Source organism: Pempheris klunzingeri, chromosome 6 (assembly GCF_042242105.1).
Source record: "Pempheris klunzingeri isolate RE-2024b chromosome 6, fPemKlu1.hap1, whole genome shotgun sequence".
In the NCBI taxonomy this organism is placed as follows: Eukaryota; Metazoa; Chordata; class Actinopteri; order Acropomatiformes; family Pempheridae; genus Pempheris; species Pempheris klunzingeri.
In genome coordinates this window covers 14,539,892-14,559,635 of record NC_092017.1, presented here as the reverse complement: position 1 = coordinate 14,559,635, position 19,744 = coordinate 14,539,892, and the positions used below count along the sequence as shown (strand labels likewise).

At 40.3% G+C, this 19,744-nt stretch overlaps 1 protein-coding gene across 1 annotated transcript; it reads left to right on the top strand.

Moving 5' to 3' along the window:
- Positions 1-9,588: 9,588 nt before the first annotated feature.
- On the top strand, positions 9,589-14,238 carry rx1 (retinal homeobox gene 1). The gene is made up of 4 exons (XM_070832702.1): positions 9,589-9,892; positions 12,671-12,924; positions 13,714-13,981; positions 14,060-14,238. The coding sequence occupies exons 1-4, from the start codon at positions 9,589-9,591 to the stop codon at positions 14,236-14,238; spliced, it is 1,005 nt and encodes a 334-aa protein (XP_070688803.1).
- The last annotated feature ends 5,506 nt before the right edge of the window (positions 14,239-19,744 follow it).

The window sequence follows — 19,744 nt, the reverse complement described above, 5'->3', positions numbered from 1 at the left end:
AGAAGCATATAAAACATTGATTTTTTATTTTCTTCTTCCATTCCCCAGATTTTTCTTGTGGGCCCTGAAGGGCCTCACCTCGTCGCTGTAGTGCTGTAAAGACAATATTTTAAAAGCTATTGCATGGACCAGCCTGATATTTGGTACAGGACTAAAGACTCCTCATCATCTCCTCACTTTAAACTAGACTAGAAGAAATATTCAGATCCTTTACTTGAGTAAAATTACCAACAGAACAGTGTAAAAATATGTGAAGTAATATTAGCTTAATATACTATAAGTATTGGTTCTGCAGAAAAAATATTTATGACATTACCCAGATTGTTAATGCTGCTGCATCAATGTGTGAGTATAACTGTGTAGTCTAGTTTTAACTAGTTTATAAAAAGGCAGTTGTTGCCAACACTGGGGTCAGAAAATGGATCTGAGGGGCCATGAGATGATTTACAGGAAGGAAGATTTTTTTTAAAAAAGAAGGACATTTTTTTGTTAAATTTTGGATATTTTTACCTCTCTGGTGCTTGAACAGTATTTCAGTTTTATTGTATTTGACAGCTCACATTTAAATCAAAGCATGTAATAAGTTTAGAGGAGAAATTACTCTTTGGCTGAGCTCCTAACAACTAATATTACTTTGAACTGCAACTGTCAGAAAACTACAATGGAGTAAAAAGTACATTTCTCTCTGAAAGTAGCATAGATTTGAAAAAAATCAAATACAAGTACAGTAGCTTTAGTACAGTACTTGTAGGAGTAAATGTAGGAAATTCAGATTACCAATAATACATGTTACTCATTTTTTACTCAGTTATTCACAGTGATAGTTGTTTGAAAAGGAATAACAGAATCAAAACGGTATAAAACATTTTGTCTTCTAGACTTTATGCCACATAATTTCTTCAACAGAGCAGAAACTTGAGACTTGAGTGACCAGTTGCATCTCGATGTAAATGATGTACTTTTACTTAAACTAGGTCTAAGCACACGGTAGCCAACAGTTTATTGATGTTTGTTTGTTGAATTGATGCTTAACTAGTTGATTTGTGTTTGCATTAAAACAAAACGTGCTGCTGGCAGAGCCACTCGGTCTATGGTCAGAGGAGACTGTGACGTGCCCTACAGACGGACCACCTTTGGACAATCTGTTCTTTCAGTCAGGGGCGGTAATATTTGGAACAGCATACCCCTTCCCATAAGAGAATGCCCCACATACAACATTTTCAAGACTGAACTTAAAAACTGGCTGAAATCGCATCAACACTGTCCACACTAGAGCCCTGCAGGTCGTCTCCCATGTCTTCTTCTGTTTTCATGTCCCCTCATTTTGTGATCACCTGCCCATGCACCATTGTCTGTCTAGATGTTTTGTTAATATTTTAAAGGTTAATTGTGTCTACTATGTATATGAATGTGAACTGCTGGCATTTTACACCTTGCCCAGGGACAACAGTTGAAAAATAGCTTCCTTACGCTAATACTGGCACATTTACAGAAATGTTCATTAATGTGTGCCGTCCCTGTTAAATAAATAAATTAATAAATAAATTTAAACCTACGTCCTGACCAGGAGTAAATAGGGTTGCTTCTTACTAAAAATGCCTGAAGATCTATGTTAAATATGTTTAGCCGAGAACACACTGTTCAGTAAGTAAGTAGATCAGGTTCAGCACAGTCTGTGTGCGTCATGGATTGGCCAGTGTTTTAACGCTGACCAGTTAGCAACACTGGTCATGCTTGTGGAGGTACATGTCCATCACTGTCTGCTTTTATTGTTAGATAGATAGATAGATAGATAGATATTCCTTTATTTATCCCACAATGGGGAAATTTCAAGTCATCAGCAGTTCTGATTCACACATACAGGATACAGTTCACACATACAAGAAAGGGAATAAAAAATATAAAATATATGTATGTTTGCATGTACAGTATATACAAAAAAAAAATAATAATAATGTATGGTGAAAGAATGAGGTGATAGAAAGGCTATTGCACATGGGGGAAAATATAAATATATAAATATATATGAAATATTGCACTTGTTCCTTTGGCATTTTAAATATTGTATCACAGCCATGAGGATCAACTGTGCTGGGGGCAACACAATTCCCCAAAAGTCCTAATTAAGTGGATTTGTCACAATATACTGTAAGAACAGATGATATTTTGCTGCAGATAGTCATCAGTTAGGGTGAGGATGAATCTAATTATGATGCCTCTATGTTTATTGTTTGCTTATTCGACTAGTGGCCAGCAGCCTTTTTGAAATTTTCTTTGGCCCCCCAGAGGCTGCCTACAAAACCAACAAGCATGTGTGTGCTATAGGGTAACTTTTAAGGGAAACAACCAAATTACATTGGCACTACCAAATACCAGTTCAGATTAAATCGATTGTTGCCACATTTCGGTATCTGAGAGCGCATCTGGCTGACAGAGAAGTCTGGAGTATACGTTGGAGAGAAAGGCTACGCCATTACTGCTGCTTATTCGATTCCAACACAGGGGAGTCAGGGAGGTGCAATTGGTTTGCTTCACACAAGTGTGGTTACACTTTTCAAAACTTGACTCAGATGACGGTGGCTGCAGTAATGATAATGTGAAATGCAAAGCTGGCTGGACCTGTAAGGAAAACATCCCATTTCTCCTACATTTTTGTAAATGTAGCTTTTTGTACTTGTGTATCAAGCCTCGTAACCATAGCTTTTCTTTTTTTAATCATCATAATGTATTGATAATAATATAACTACTAATAATATAAATAATATTACCACTAAAGTGAAAGAAAAGGGATGCACTGGTTTGACTAGTTTAATCCATGAAGTTATTTGTATTAGTATTATTAACATCCACTGATTTATCTATTTGTCCCACTTGCTGTCGAAGTTGAAAAGCCCTGGTGCATAGTGTAGTTTACTGCTGGGGGGGGCAGTCGTAATTTGATTAGGTAAATAAGGTTAAGAGCAGCCAACTGTCTCATTGTTAAAGTCTGACATTAGAGGTGCTTGACAGACAGGCGCATTGACTTACCAACCAAAATTACTTTCAAACTCAATTCCAGTGTAAAAGGTTCAAGCTGAATATGCTTCATTGGCTGTGGTCCCAAGGCTGAATACAAAAAGAACACTTATACAATCAATTAACTTGATCTAAAAGCAGCTATACAAAGTTTGTACGTATCTGATTTTGCTCCTACGTAAAACCACAAATGTAGATAATTTAGGCTATTTAAATGAAGTGACTAGATGGCCAGCAGTGGGGTAACTGCATGTGAACACTCGCAACCTGGAATAATTGGAGGTTTTCCTGTTCTCCTCATTCTGTCAACATCATGTGAATGCAGAATAATGCTATGTTCACACTTAAAGCGACAAAGTCATGACCTACAAGTCATTTTCAGTGCTGAAACAACCATGTCGACTAGCGCTTGAGTGACACTTCAAAAGTGACTTGGCGTCAATGTAGCTGGCAACGCTTTACCATTTTGTGCTTGTAGTGTGAAACATTGAGGTATAAAGAAAACTGGATACTGTTTTGGAGACAGAGCACTGTTCATCCCACTGAAAATTTGTCAGTGGTGAAAGCCACTGGGTTTAAAATTATCCAGATCTTTCACATGTGGGGCCCATAGAGCATGCAATGCAGCTGAGCCAATCACAGCTGAGTGCTCTGTGTGTGTGTGTGTGTGTGTGTGTGTGTGTGTGTGTGTGTGTGTGTGTGTGTGTGTGTGTGTGCGCGTGCGCGCGCGTGTAAGTGTTTGTGCGTTCTTTTGCATGATAGAGAATCACATGAATTCGCCCCCGCGTTACACCACCACCACCACCACCTCACCCTTTCTGCGTGTCTTCTTCCCCAGTCTCTTGCCTGTCTCTCTCCACCTCCCCCAGTAAGCTGACACTGTGCATTTACACGTCAGCTTCTTTTACCTCTAATAGGATCAGGGGGACTTACATTGTCATCTGATAAAACTAAGCAGCTTGATAACTACACTGCTCCTTCTTAACCAATTTATGCTCCATTAGGATAACAGAGAAACAGTGGAAGGACGAAAATGTATTAACCAAATCATAAGGGGATAAACGAGCACCGTAGGCTATTGTTGATGGCAGTGAGAGTCATTTTGCAAACAGACTTGTGATTCCGTTTGAGCATTTGGACGTTTGTGAAGCAAAACAGTGTTATTGTGCTACACTCTGGTTTGCTGGTCTGAACTGTTGATGACTATTCATGATGTTAGTCCATCTGTTATTGATATATTATAGATATTTGATTATTGGTATTAAAAGCTTGACCTAATGAAATCTGGACACCACTGAGTTCAAACATGTTGTACATAAGTGTTACAGTTAGTTTATTAAACGACTTAACATCCAGCCATCAGGCCAACTAGCTACTATAGAATAGATACATGGACTATTAATTCCCCATTTTAACATTTGGAAATATTCCAGATGTCTTGCATCATTTAATGGACTTTTATGTTTGCCCAAAATTCTACTAGATATATTTGTTCTCTGTGGCGACATCAGGAAAATTCTAATCTTTTTTTAAGTCAGTTTTGCTGTACAGTGTGGGTTTCTGTCCTACTGTCAGTAGTACTGAAGAGGTTAAAACATTCAGCAATCAGTGCAGACTGGACATCCTGAAATGTACCCCAGGTTTGCTTTTAACAGTTTAACATACACTACTGGTCAAAAGTTTGGGGTCACTTAGAAATTTCCTTATTTTTGAAAGAAAAGCACTGTTTTTTCAATGAAGATAACATTAAACTAATCAGAAATACACTCTATACATTGTTAATGTGGTAAATGACTATTCTAGCTGCAAATGTCTGGTTTTTAATGCAATATCTACATAGGTGTATAGAGGCCCATTTCCAGCAACCATCACTCCAGTGTTCTAATGGTACATTGTGTTTGCTAATTGCGTTAGAAGGCTAATGGATGATTAGAAAACCCATGTGCAATTATGTTAGCACAGCTGAAAACAGTTTAGCTGGTTAGAGAAGCTATAAAACTGACCTTCCTTTGAGCTAGTTGAGTATCTGGAGCATCACATTTGTGGGTTCGATTAAACTCTCAAAATGGCCAGAAAAAGAGAACTTTCATGTGAAACTCGACAGTCTATTCTTGTTCTTTTTATACAACGGTGTGTACTACTCCCTTCAGAGAACAGCACAAACAGGCTCTAACCAGAGTAGAAAGAGAAGTGGGAGGCCCCGCTGCACAACTGAGCAAGAAGACAAGTACATTAGAGTCTCTAGTTTGAGAAATAGACGCCTCACAGGTCCTCAACTGGCAGCTTCATTAAATAGTACCCGCAAAACGCCAGTGTCAACGTCTACAGTGAAGAGGCGACGCCGGGATGCTGGCCTTCAGGGCAGAGTGGCAAAGAAAAAGCCATATCTGAGACTGGCCAATAAAAGGAAAAGATTAATATGGGCAAAACAACACAGACATTGGACAGAGGAAAATTGGAAAAAAGTGTTATGGACAGACGAATCGAAGTTTGAGGTGTTTGGATCACACAGAAGAACATTTGTGAGACGCAGAACAACTGAAAAAATGCTGGAAGAGTGCCTGACGCCATCTGTCAAGCATGGTGGAGGTAATGTGATGGTCTGGGGTTGCTTTGGTGCTGGTAAAGTGGGAGATTTGTACAAGGTAAAAGGGATTTTGAATAAGGAAGGCTATCACTCCATTTTGCAACGCCATGCCATACCCTGTGGACAGCGCTTGATTGGAGCCAATTTCATCCTACAACAGGACAATGACCCAAAGCACACCTCCAAATTATGCAAGAACTATTTAGGGAAGAAGCAGGCAGCTGGTATTCTATCTGTAATGGAGTGGCCAGCGCAGTCACCAGATCTCAACCCCATTGAGCTGTTGTGGGAGCAGCTTGACCGTATGGTACGCAAGAAGTGCCCATCAAGCCAATCCAACTTGTGGGAGGGGCTTCTGGAAGTGTGGGGTGCAATTTCTCCAGATTACCTCAACAAATTAAGAGCTAAAATGCCAAAGGTCTGCAATGCTGTAATTGCTGCAAATGGAGCATTCTTTGACGAAAGCAAAGTTTGAAGGAGAAAATTATTATTTCAAATAATAATCATTATTTCTAACCTTGTCAATGTCTTGACTATATTTTCTATTCATTTTGCAACTCATTTGATAAATAAAAGTGTGACTTTTCATGGAAAACACAAAATTGTCTGGGTGACCCCAAACTTTTGAACGGTAGTGTATGTGTACAGTCTCCCGGTAGATAAGACGTAAACTGAACCAGCTGTCAGGATTTAAAACAATGTTTCTTTAACTTAAGCTGTAGATATGTTTGCAGTCACAGAAAATCTCTCTAGCGTCTTTAGTCATGGCTAATGTTTGACGCTAAACTGGGATCAACATTGATCTTTGTGACTTCCACCGGTTTAACGCTGCCAGAACTTTTGTGCTCAGTACAGAAAGAAACATCATCCAAATATTCAGAGCCCCAAACCCCAACTTTGTCTTATAGTCTGACTTTAAAACATAGTCTTCATTTCATTGTTAAAAGCAGTTCACAGCAGCTTTAAATCCAAAGGGACGTGTGAAAAAGCCTCCTGTGCACCTATAGTGGATAAAGTGCCCTCTATGGTGGCCCAGTGTCCAAGAAAATGTGATAAAGTGTTCTCTAGGGTGCCTTTCCACTGGAAAACATGTGATGCAGGACCCACCAGGGTGATGCAGTGCACTAATGGGTGCCCTTAAATTGGAGAAAATATGATGCAGTATCATGTAGGCTGCCCTACACACAAAAAAATGGGTTAGCCTCTATGTGCCTCTAAATGGTTAAATAGTTCCCTCCATGTTTTTATTACAGAGGCATAGTAGGTATTATTTAAATCTGAGCCCTAAAATAAAACTGGTTTGGAACTGTTCCACCATAAATGCATCATGACATCTTGGCCGCACACACAGCTGAGGCCCTTTTTATTTTTTGCCCCTGACAGAGTCCATCACTGCATCATCACTGCATGTTGGGTTTCCTTCATCTCTATGACTGAGGAACAGTTTCTTTCCTGTGTGCCCAACTGAGTTATAATGAGTAGCTTTCATGAACCCATTTCATGAAAGCTTTAAACAATCTCAAACCACGAGGCCATCCCAGAACTAAATTATGATTAAAGCTGTATGTTACTTTATTTAAACTGAATCTGGAAGAAACCGTCTCACCCATAACTTTCACAACATCGTACTTCAACATTTATCAAAAACAAGATACAGTATGTCTGTTGTTGTTATTCTCTAACAATGACAATATTATAGCCACTACCTGCACTTTGTTTCTCCTGTGCAATACTTGCAATATACACCTCCTGTACAATGCACACACGTATATATTTTATATTTTTCTTTTATCTATTTATATTTGTATTCATTTCTATATTCTTTATATCCCTTGGTTTTGCACTACTTCTGTTACTGATGCTTTGTTTCTGCACCTTTTCTGTCTCTTCACTTTCTGCTGCTGTAACAAGTGAATTTCCCCGGTGTCTCTTATGTTATCTTATCTCTTATCACACAGGAAAAAGCACATTTATGTAAAATAATCACACAGTAAACAGAACAATTATACACTATTAGAAAGCTTTGTGACCATTTCCAGTTGCTCCACATTAACAAGCTGGTCTTACTGTATTGTAATTATAAAACTATACTAAAAACTACTAACTATAAGGTTTTTTAAAAGGTTTGTCAAATCATGAAGAAAATGCCCCTTTGTAAATATTACATACGTATGCACGTAATTCACATTTAACAGAAACTGAACGAGGACAGACCACGGAACAAGAAATTCACAGAAAATAAAAATATTTGAGGGAAATTTAAACCATCTTATTTAGTAAAGTCATTTCCAGTTTGGATAAATCACATCTACATTATGAAGAAAAGAATTATATTAAAATTCAATAGGTCAACATCAGCTTGTTGCATGACGATACGCTTATGGTGGTATTAGTTTTTAACCACATGTGTTATCATTTCAAAGTGTCCTTTTTTCGTGTAGTTCCACATGATGGGGGGCTGGGTGTGCTTAGTGAAAACTTTCAGTGGGTCTTTTGTCTTTACAACAATACATTTATGAAAGAAAGTCTTGTCCAGGCTTCATTAGCCTGGGCCTCCTCCTGTGGCGGTGAATGGAAATGACATTTAAAACAATTACTTGAGCAGAAAACAGCTGCCAATCACTCTTAAAGGGGAAGGATTCCAATTAATAACCCTCTACTAATCCCCTCGTTTCACCTCCTACGCCCACTCAGCTTTGTCCACCTCTCCCTCCCTGTCTTTCTCCACTTCCATTCCCCTCTCTGAGCCGGCGTGCATGGCGTCTGAACTCAGCTGGTGAACGTCCACTGCACTGGTTGGGTTGATTTAGTTGCACTTTATTGGATTGTTTCTGTCAGGACTGTTTGCTACTTACAGAAATCATTTAGGGAGATGCAAGGTAAGCAAAGCCGCCTGAGTGACTGCGAGCGGTGCACATTGCAGATCCGGGAAGAGTGAAGTTGGAGGGCGAGCTGCTGAGCGGAACAGGTGGAGCACTGGCATCAGCAACTTTACCAGTTCAACTTATTTACTTCCACAAGGTAAGCTCTACCACGGTGTTGTTTTATGGCTGTCACACTTCTCAGTGACACTGACTTTCAACTATGTTAACTTGTCATGCAAAGTGGACACGTGTGGGTCCAAAAAAGGTAGGAGAAGATAGTGGATAGTGGATCTTGGGATGGAGTCTTTAAACTGCTCTTTAAACTAATAAATGCTTTTCATCCAAACTCCAAACACTCCTGCTACTCTACACATTTATTCTTATAGCACTGCAGCACAAATAGAAGACAGAATAGATTTTACCGACAATCCTTCCACTTCCAATCCAATCAATTAACTTTACTAACATACCTACTTATTTTGTTTATTTATCTATTTTAGGCTTTTTTTCATCTAATTTTTTTTACCTTTTCTGTGCAAATACATCTTCTCCAACACATAAGCCTAATTTTTTCTTTAGAGACAAGCATTGCTTCATCCAAAAATTATGTAAACTGTGAATGAACTGCTTTACAGAAACAGTCCATAACTGCAGACGTCACACTTGTAGTTGCCATAAATGCTAGAAATGTAGAGAAATTGGAGGCACCATTATCAGTGTAATGACAAGATCATAAAATCTCTTTTATTCCAGTCGAGAGGCTTTGACTTACACGCTCTAGATCGACTTTTTTATGAGAAATGTTGTCTTTATTCTATAAAAAGTGAAAATTGAGGCAAATTTTGCATTTAATTCATATTCATAATACTAATGCTGCAGCCATTAATGCTGATCAATCATAGAAAAGTCAAAAGTATGGACTAAGACTCTTTAGCAGACTATATTCTGCAGCCTCTGGTGAGTCTGGCAAGACTCTTAACCCCCTGCTCTGAAGGGGATAAGCAGGTTTTACATGGGGTCGACGAAGTCGTAAAAGCTAACCAGGTGATTCCCGATTTAGAGCTGCACCTTTGGTCCATCACTTAAATCCCTTTCCTCCGATTGCAGGGCCTAGACGCTCGAATGCATTTGTCACTGGATACCATGAGCATGGTGGACGACAGCTGCCTCTCACCCAGCAACTTCCACGAAATGGGGAAAGGTGGGGGCATCGCTGCAGGGGGCCGCGTCCACAGCATTGATGTCATTCTAGGTTTCAGTAAAGACCAGGACCCCCTGCTCAGCCCTGCTGGGTCCCAACGATCCCATAAAGTGGACATAGATGGCCTGGCAGAGCCTGGGAAGCAGCAGGAGCTCTCGTCACACCCGACATACAGTGGGCACCTTTCCTCTATGAGAAACGGCAGCACAGAGCAGCAGTACCATGGTGAGTCAAGCTGCTGATGCTGGTGTCCATCCTGACAGAGTTTTCCACTGTAGTATCACCTTGCATTTAGTTTCACGCCCACCAACAGGTGTCAGTTTTAGTTTGGGTGAGTTCAGTGGTCCTTGAGCAGATCAGAGTTTGACTTTGTTATTGAAGAAAAAGTTTAGGAATCCTCTGAATCCTCTGGTCTTGGAACACTGGATAAGTATAAGCTCTGGGTTAAATGTTTCAGATATTTGAATTAGATAAGAAAGAATTGATTTTGCTGCCCTCAAGTTAGGATATTAATGCCAGAAAAAAAAGTTCCTACCAAAACAGATTCAGTCTTTCATGGTCCAAACAACCAAACAAAATGTATTCAAGGGCCAGAATGAACTAATGATCTTACAAAAAAAAAAACCTGGCCCCTGGGCTAACGGTATAAACTCATATTTAGGCTTTGAAGTTTTTCACAAGATAAGGAAGCCTATCAAAGAGTATGTGTAACAGGCACAGTATGCACAAAGAAGACATACTTCTGAACTTAAAAACACAGTTTCTGACACCTACAGCCAGTTAAAAAGAGATCACCCAATGATTCAGCTCTAAAACATAAAAACATTGATTATTATATGTAATGTTAGTTTTTTGCATGTTGACGAGTCTTCACTTTAAGTCTATACTTTTAAAAACTGCAATGGCAATCCATATTATTACAACAACAACCCCTCACATGTACATTGAGAATCACCATGTTACTCTCTGCTGCCATGCGGAGCCTGTTGCATTAACTGTGTGAACTGTGTGGGCTGAGATTGAGAGATAAATCACAGAACAAGATGGTGTAGGGGGTTTATGTCCCCAAGCCCAATCCCATCCCCTTGTGGAATTCCCCTAATCTTCTCTTCTGTGCAGATTAGATTGTACAGTAGTTCATTCGGGTGTTATTGTTATCATTCTGTCTCAAAATCAAATTCATCACGTTTAATCTGAAGCTATTTTCACACACAGGATCTGGCAGGTGGTTGGCGATTTTGTGGCAGAAACACAAATGAAGTGGAGATGAATATGTCTAACGTCCTGAAAAATTATTATAAGTGATTCCAATACAGTGGCTGAGTCCAGGAGGACGTTTCTCTTGATTAACACACATCAACACCAATGACATCACTCTTTTGTATGTAATTATCCTGTGAAGTCAGCCCAGTTCCTTCTGAATGAGCAACTTTTCCTCCACACACACACCGCACCGCCTCTGTGCGGAGATGTTCTGCTGGCTGATAAACAGTGGGCAGCCTTCAGGCCAAGAGCTGGTCACTGAACCAGACCTGACCTCTGCCTTTGTCAGAGCCTGGCCTTTGTCATAGCTGCTTAATGAGAGGTGGATAAATGAAGCCCTAAAAATCCTGCTTTGCCTTTGCCTCTGCTCCCATTTGCCAGTTGAAAGACCACAGTGACCCCGTCCTTTATCTCCATCGACACATCTCAGTCACGGAAACATGCTCACATTTACATTTGTTTACTGTCGGTTGTTTTACTGAAGCAGTGACAGGAGGAGGAGAAGGTTGCTCTTGGCTTTAGAAACACTCATTTGACAAAAAGATGACTGTAAATTAAGGGTTAGGGCTGTAATCAATATTTTTTAATCTAAATATATCAAATGACAATGTGAAAGGGCTCACTCATAGTGATGACCTTTTTATATCATCTGAATATGCCTTTACAGTTGTAGGCCATTGTTTAGCTGTCCAGCCAGCAACTTTACTGTTTTCTTTCACTCTCATTAATCCCACAGCGTTGTTTTTCTGCCAAAGCAGGCAGCTGTTTTCGGCTAAAAAGCCTTAAAGCCCCACTGTACTGTCTGCACAGCACCAACAGCAGACCAACCAGCACAGTTAGTGAATAGCTGGTGAACATAGTGCTGCGTTTAGTGGATAATGAAGCTCACAAGCTGGTGGAGACCAAAACTTGAGCAAAAAGAAAGTGAATGTTAGAATTATATTTGGTGGCCAGAAACACGACAAATGAATGCTAGTGCTGCTACATAATAAGCAGCTGTTTGCTAACATGTTCATCATATCAACATAAAGAATGGTGATATGTCAACTTCTTTCTGGTGCTCCCAAATAACCAAAAAAAATCTGATATTGCAGGTTTAAAGTCTAATTAAAGAGCAGCTGATGTGCCAGTTCATCTTCTTTGTACTTTGTTTAACTCAATTATTCTTCAATTACCAGTTCAGCCAACAGTCTTTTTCTGACAGTGTTAAAGATTTAATTCAGATTCACATAACTTTTACTGTATTTCTCTGGTGATGACGATGAAATACAAAGATGATATTATGGGGGGGAAGAACAACGGAGAGGAAGACGAAAGGGGATTGACCAAAGGAGTGGCTTTCAGTTGCAGTGGAAGCCTTACAGTGTCAATAAACAGCTCATCAGTGCATAAAAAGAAAGGGAGTGCTCATTTTGAGGACAGTTTACCTTTGGAGAAGATAAACACTGGAAACAACTTTTCTAAATCCGATTAGGAATGCTTTCGAGCTTCATTGAAGTTCAGGGGATTGCTTGCTTCACTGACCTACAGTAGCCTATTGTTGCAGGTGTCAAACTAATGTCTGCTCTACTGGAAAGTGGGCACCACATTCTTCATTTCAACTCACCATCCTGCTTTTGTTTTTCTTCTACGTTTTAGTTCATATTTAGGAATTTGTTGCATCCATCACATTTTTTAAATAAACCATGAAAACTTGCATGACAATAATACACATACTCTGTTTTCTTGTGTGTTGAACAGATACGAGCTTATTCACAAACAAGTGTGATGAGGAACTGAGCGAACTGAGGAAGAGTGTAGAGAGCGATGAAGGCAAGTCTCCTGAGCCATGCAAGGATGATCAGCCCAAGAAGAAGCACAGGCGCAATCGCACCACCTTCACCACTTACCAGCTGCATGAGCTGGAGCGTGCCTTTGAGAAGTCCCACTACCCTGACGTGTACAGCCGCGAGGAGCTCGCCATGAAGGTCAACCTCCCAGAAGTCCGCGTTCAGGTAGGAGGAACCACAGCAAGTCTATAGTTATAAAACGGAACATCACATGGCACACAGAGATCATGTTTCTTTTTCTATTGTTTTCTCTTGTGTTGAGGCATTCCTTAATATATTACAGCAGCAGAATAACTCGACACTCACATCACAATCTGACAGTTAAGAGTTAAATTGGTGCATTTACAAAGGCTGAGGTGCTCTTGAGGACAACAGAACCATTAAAAGCCTTTGGCTTTGTCAGCAGTCAGGTGGGGAGTTACAGTTATGCAAGCAGGGTGTGTCTTTCCAAGTGTTAAAACACACAATGCCAATGTCAGATAGAGTTGTAAGGATGAGAATATGCAGTCTTTAAACAGGACAGTGGCGTCTTTAGAGGAACAAATGGGTCAAAAGGAGCGGCTAGATTCGGCAGTGGGGCATTGGAGCTTAATACAAAGCAGGGCAATGAAGTTCTGGATGAACTGGACGAGTAATTCTTTGTACAAAGGCCACATAAACACAAAACACCTGCAGTGTAACAGATCAAGAGATTGTGGGTGTCAAGCTACAGTTTTTTGTTTTTTGCGGTTACATTTCAATCTTAATAACTTTGGTGTAACAGTGTTACTGTGAGTGTTTGGTTGAGAAGGACTGTGTTAATGGAAAACAATCCCTTTGCTCAGATTAACTTGAAATACTTTTCAGTATTCACTACTAGTCCAAATTAATGTAAACAGGAAATCACCCCCCACAAGAATTCATGATTTTGTTTTACAACATTTATATGTCACACAACTTGATTTTATCCCCCAGGTCTGGTTCCAGAACCGCAGAGCCAAATGGCGTCGGCAGGAAAAAATGGACGCCAGCACCATGAAGCTCCATGACTCACCCATGCTTTCCTTCAACCGCCCAGCACCAGTTCACACCAGCATGGGTCCGATGACCAACTCTCTCCCTTTGGACCCTTGGCTGTCCTCTCCTCTGTCCAGCGCTACACCGGTCCACAGCATCCCGGGCTTCATGGGTCCAGCTCAAGGCCTCCAGCCCAGCTACCCCAGCCACAGCTTCCTCAACTCCACTCCTCACCCTCACCCTCATCCTCACCCTCATCCCCATCCCCATCCCCATCCCCACTCTCATCCTCACTCTCATCCTCATCCCTCCATGTCCCAGGGGATGCAGAGTATGGCTCCTCCTCCCTACCAGTGTCCCTCATCGTACCCTGATAAATACCCTCTGGAGGACGTGGACCAGCGCAGCTCGAGTATCGCTGCACTGAGAATGAAAGCCAAGGAACACATCCAGTCTATGGACAAGACCTGGCAACCCATGTGACTAACAAACCTGGCAGCCCATGTGAATGACAGTGGGAAAGAGAGATGCTGAAGTTATTTTTTGGGGTCCAGGATAACAGAGTAAAATGTGTGAAAATGACAGTGACACATCTGTTACCCGCAGAGCAAAGGAAATGGATTTGAACTATGAAAACTGAGGATTGTTTTATGGACTTTTATGGACTCTTTCTTAATTTTTCCTCATCTCAAGGACATGAAGCAGACACAAGCGAACTCCACAATCTTGTTAAATTGTTAATTATAAACCACCAATGACCAGATATTTGTTCTACATTCAGATTCTAAGCGTTTAGCATTGTCTTGAGTCTCCTCGTTGACCACTGCTTGTCCACTGATATTGGCAGGTTTTCAGGAGCCACAAACATACTTTGAACATATATGTAAGAAATGGAAAACAAGAAATGTGTAGAGATGTTTGTATGACCCTTGTGACAGCTCATGTCAAAGGACAGCTGTTCATGACATGCTAGCATGAAAATCACCTAAATATGGGGATTATTATTGTTCTCATCACTTTACTGTTATTTCTGTCAACCATCACAAATTGAGTCAGACAAAACATCCTAAACTCAGCTGTTCATTCATTCCTTTTCCCCATTTTTTCACTAAGTTTGTGTTTTTACTAATTAATCCAATTGTCGCATTTTCATGGGTCAGCTAATCAGAGTCTCAGTTTAATGTGAGCGCAGCTTTTAAAAATCAAGGCACGAAGACACACAACAACGTCTGTGACTGTGAATGCGCGTCTGACTAATCAATTGATTTATAAAAACTGTGTAAGTGGTTTTTACGCTAATCTCCCCCATTATAGCATGGTTTATGTTGCTACTTACTGTCTGCCCAGTTTAGATATTTGAGCCTATAGTGAGATACCCTGGCATGACTGGAGGAAGATGACAGCCAAGGACAGCCTACTGTCGTGGCTTTAAATAGACTGGGGAGAGAAGTATCTCCCAACTCTGAAGTCAGAAACTGTAAAATAGATAATTGTTTGGTGGGAAAGTGAACTAGAGTCAGAAATGGCACCTTCAATGTGATCCAGGGCTGAGAATATACCAAAAATAATTCTGCACAATTGTAATCTTTTCTGATTTGTGCTGAGATGCTTTAAAGAAGAAGACGAGGGAGGGAAGGAATGAAGGACGTATAAAAGAAAAAAGAGTAGAGTAACCTTGTTTTTGCTTGAGTGGTTGTTGGAGGAGAAAACCTGTTGGCAGCTCAGTGTTGGGTGGCTGCGTGTACGTGCAGGGCAGTAGAAAGAGCCCTGTGTGATGCGTCACCCCACATAGTTTAGGCTTTGTTCGGCACAATTGATCCAAGTGTATCCTCTTTGTTTGAAACTGAAGGGGGGGAGGACGGTCTCAGGCTGCACTAAATAGGCCCTTGTAACCATTTTGTCATGGAAGTTTTTTTTCCTGTCTCAATCAAAGGAGGAGAAACATGGATTGCAGCTACTATGTTCATTAGTGAAACAATATTGGTCTTTAACCATCTGTTATAGAGTCAAGCTCTGATTGTCTAAAATGTAGAGAACATCAGACCTAATCACTATGTGTTTTCATATGAGCAGTAGAGCTAAACAGAGTTATATATGCAGGCAGCATCTCACATAACTGAACGTGTACGTGCAGAAATCTTGTTGGTAACCCCATGAGTTCACGTTTTTGACGAAATACGAGGGAGAGAAAATCCTTCATCTTAAAGTGCAATTTCAGACTTCTTTTTCTTTTTTTATATATATTTTTTTTAAAAAGGGGGCTGGGTTTTTCCCATAACTACCCATTGTGAGGTTGTGATATTTCACTTTAATGTGATGTGAAAGTTGTGCTGACAATAAGTCACACATCCACACTGACTACAGCTACAACAACAGCAGGAACAACAACAATATTATGTAATTTCTGTTTCGTTTTCAAATCCATTGTTGTGCTGCTCAGAGAGGGAAAAACACAGTTTTACACCTGCTGCTCGTCATTTGTCCTCATGTAGTTTTTTTAACGATGTTGGTTAGTTAGTGTTTAGACTGCCTATTGGACGAAGCCAGGACCTCACAACCACAGAGGAAATGAGGATTACCTTGCACATTAAGAGCTTCTTTAGGATACTACATAAATGTGATATTGGACCAAGAACAAGCCAAAGGTTAGATAATGGACAAAAATGCACTAGAGGTTTGACAGTTTTAGTTTTTTTAATGTGAAAATGTACAGGATATTTTTCTTATATGGTTGTTTTGTTTTTTACGTGTCTTATCTGTCTTAGTGATATCTTTGTTTTCTTTCTTTTTGATTTTGTCTGGATCATTGATGTCCATATTCTGGAAAGAATGAAGATCTACTGAAAATAAATATAGTTTGATAGTATATGTATCTCCACTTTCTCACTGCAGTGCTTTCATGTTGACCTGTGCACTCATTCCCACACACTCACTGCATTTTTTTACCCCACTAAGTCTAAAGAGCAATCCAAGATTACTACAGTATAATCGTTATCATCTGACATACATGGGCAGAGACATTTTTCTCTCTTTTCCTCCAACACTTGTGCCCTGTCTCTCTGTGTCATATAAGAGCTCTTTCTCTCTTTTTTTTTTTTTTACCCCTCCCAGCCCTCTCTGCTGTTCCATGGTTTGGTGGCAGGGTGCCAGCCTGTTAGGAAGATGAGACTCCAATCAATCAGGGCTTCCCAGGGGGGCCTCTGACCACAGGGCCCGACTCCCTAATTGCCCCCAGGCAGGCCGGCAAGCCGGCAGGCTCAGCCGCTGCAACACATGTTCACAGAGGGACCAGTGCCGCCGTGCTAGCTGGCCTCCTCAGCATGTGAATCACTTTCTTGGACAGATGGAGGCCTGGATGGACCTCAGTACAGGAGCCATATGGGTAGGTCAGTGCATGTAACTGAAGTGATTCAGTGGTGTGCTGTTGGCCTGCGCCTCTCATTATTTACCATTACATTCAAGACAGAGAGCTGAGCATCTGATTTTCAGAAAAATAAATACTTGTTGGTCTTTTATAAACCCAGAAGGCCATTTAATAACATGTACTGCTGCTCTGAAGCCAGAATCCAGAATGCTAACAGTCTGCTGCACAATAAAAAATGCTTGTGCCAAAGTTGGTGCCACTTTTTCCAAACCAAACTTTTTAAAGAATCTATGGGTTATATTATTCTTTGTAATTGATATTAGTGTTTATTGAGATCTTTTCCAATATTGTATACATGCAAAATAATGTGTTCATATTGTCTATGTCTTTAACAAATAAGGCAAGGACATAAGTGATTTCCAGCTATCGGGATTTGGAAAAATGAGTTGCAACTTGAGAAATGACATAAAAATCTTTTTTTAATTGCCCGGCAGACAGAATATTTCTTTCATCCAAATGTTTTAAGGAGTCTTTCAGGATTCTACAAATAAAACACAAACAGCCGTAAGTTTTGTTGAATGACCTTTTGTGGTCTACAAAGAATACCAACGATTTCTTTTTCAGGAAATCGGAGGTTCTGGGACTCAAACATCAATGTTAATACATGAGAGGCACAAACTGGGGCTGGTTGGAACCAAAGTAAAAGCAAGTTATGAGTCATGTGACTGTAAAGAAAAATAAAGTAAACCCACGTTTGAACTACAATTTCAGGGATTACACAATCTGCATTTGTACTCTCTATTAAGGGTAGCAAATACACATGTAAGACAATAGTGTTTTTCAGCACTTTCACTACTTTCACATGTTGATTTTTCTTTTTTGGATCACATCTCACGATGTTCCCAAAGAGCTAAACAAACATCATGCTGAATGGATGAAGAAGTAAGAAAAAAGCTTAGGACAAGTGAGGATGAAAGGAGAGACAGAATGTGAGGAAGTCTGAGTGGGAGAAAGGAAAAAGAGAAACACTGAGAAAGAGATTAAGCACGAGAAAAGTGTGGGAGTGAGAGAGAGAGAGAGAGAGAGAGAGAGAGAGAGAGAGAGGGAGAGAGAGGGGGAGAGATGGAGGGAGTAAGAGTGGAGAGGAAGAGGGGAGGGAAGGAGGGATGGCTGCTCATCAGAGTTAATGATGTAGAAAATCCCCCAATTAGAGCGTTTTCCTGTGTTGCAGGATGAGTTCAGAGCGGGGTTCTCTGACAGCCTGAGGATTAGTACCTGGGCCGGGCCGGGCCGAGCCGGGCCTGGACAGACACTAACTAACTGCTGGAAAGCTTGGCACTGCTCAGCTGGGGCCGGGTCGGGGCTATAGCCACAGCCAGGGGCCGGGGTAGGCATGCGTTTAGCCAGAGTGAGTGGCACAAAGAAAAGCATGGGAAAAAGAGCAGCAGCACATCAACATGGAAGAAAAGTTCTGGTGGAGAGTTTTTCCTCTGCCATGCAAAATCTCTAATTTATTCAAATATGAGTCAAATAAGATTTTAGCTGCGACTGTTGTAAGATACTTTCTATCTCACATCCTGCTAAGTGGATGAACCTCTCTAAAGATGTACGTATTTTCTAAACCTACTGATCATTTTGACAGTGAGTGCCAAAAGTACTGAGAGAAAGACAATAATTAGTACAACTGTCCACATTGCATGAGCATCAATATATGATGTTAACATTGTTTCTGTTCAGTGTTCCTGGCTGACGCACTTATTTTGTAACAGCATTAAATCCCAAACATAACCTCATCTAATCTGGACATCAGAAAATCAATCTGTCCACATACTGCTTAAAGCTGAAGATGGCAAAAATCCTGAGTGTTGTGATGGTCAGGCACACGAACACTTTAATCCTCCTGACCCGGTACTTGGGACAATATATGTCAACATAAATCTCAAGTTTCATTACTGCTGAAACATAAGAAGATACACAGAAGATATGGAGACTTGAGACTTGACTTCAGTCAGACGTGTATCACAGAAATGCAGATGCACATTTATGTAATAGATATTCTTAATGCACCATTACTACTTCTTACTTACTTGGAGGGATTGATTGTATCCCACAGCCTTACTCTGTCAAGAGACTTGATATTTGACTGCCTAGAGACTTTTCCTGACTTCAGAATTAAAAACTTTGACCACAAAAACAGCAACCACAGCAACAGAAATGTCCTGTATCACCTCACAGCCTGAGCATTTAATCATTAGGCCTTTGCATTACAACAACTGTGTATCAGCAATGACAAAAATACTGCTAACATAGCTTTATTCAAATGCTGTGCCATTTTAATGGTTAACATTCAGTGTCTTTAATAGCAACAGGTCAACATAAAAAAGGTCTTATAGAGAGTTTTAGAGAGTGTAGAGAGAGCAAGTCAATGTGAGCTAAATGAGATTTTAGATATCATATTTGGATTTCTGTTTTCTGTTACTCTAACAGACTTGAATTATGTTGCAATTCGCTTGCAAAGACTGCGAATTTGTGAGGAAACTACAGGCAATTATAGGTGAAGAGCACTATAAAGTATATGTTTTTCAGAAAATCATGAAGGCGATTAATTCTTTCATTTGCACAGTT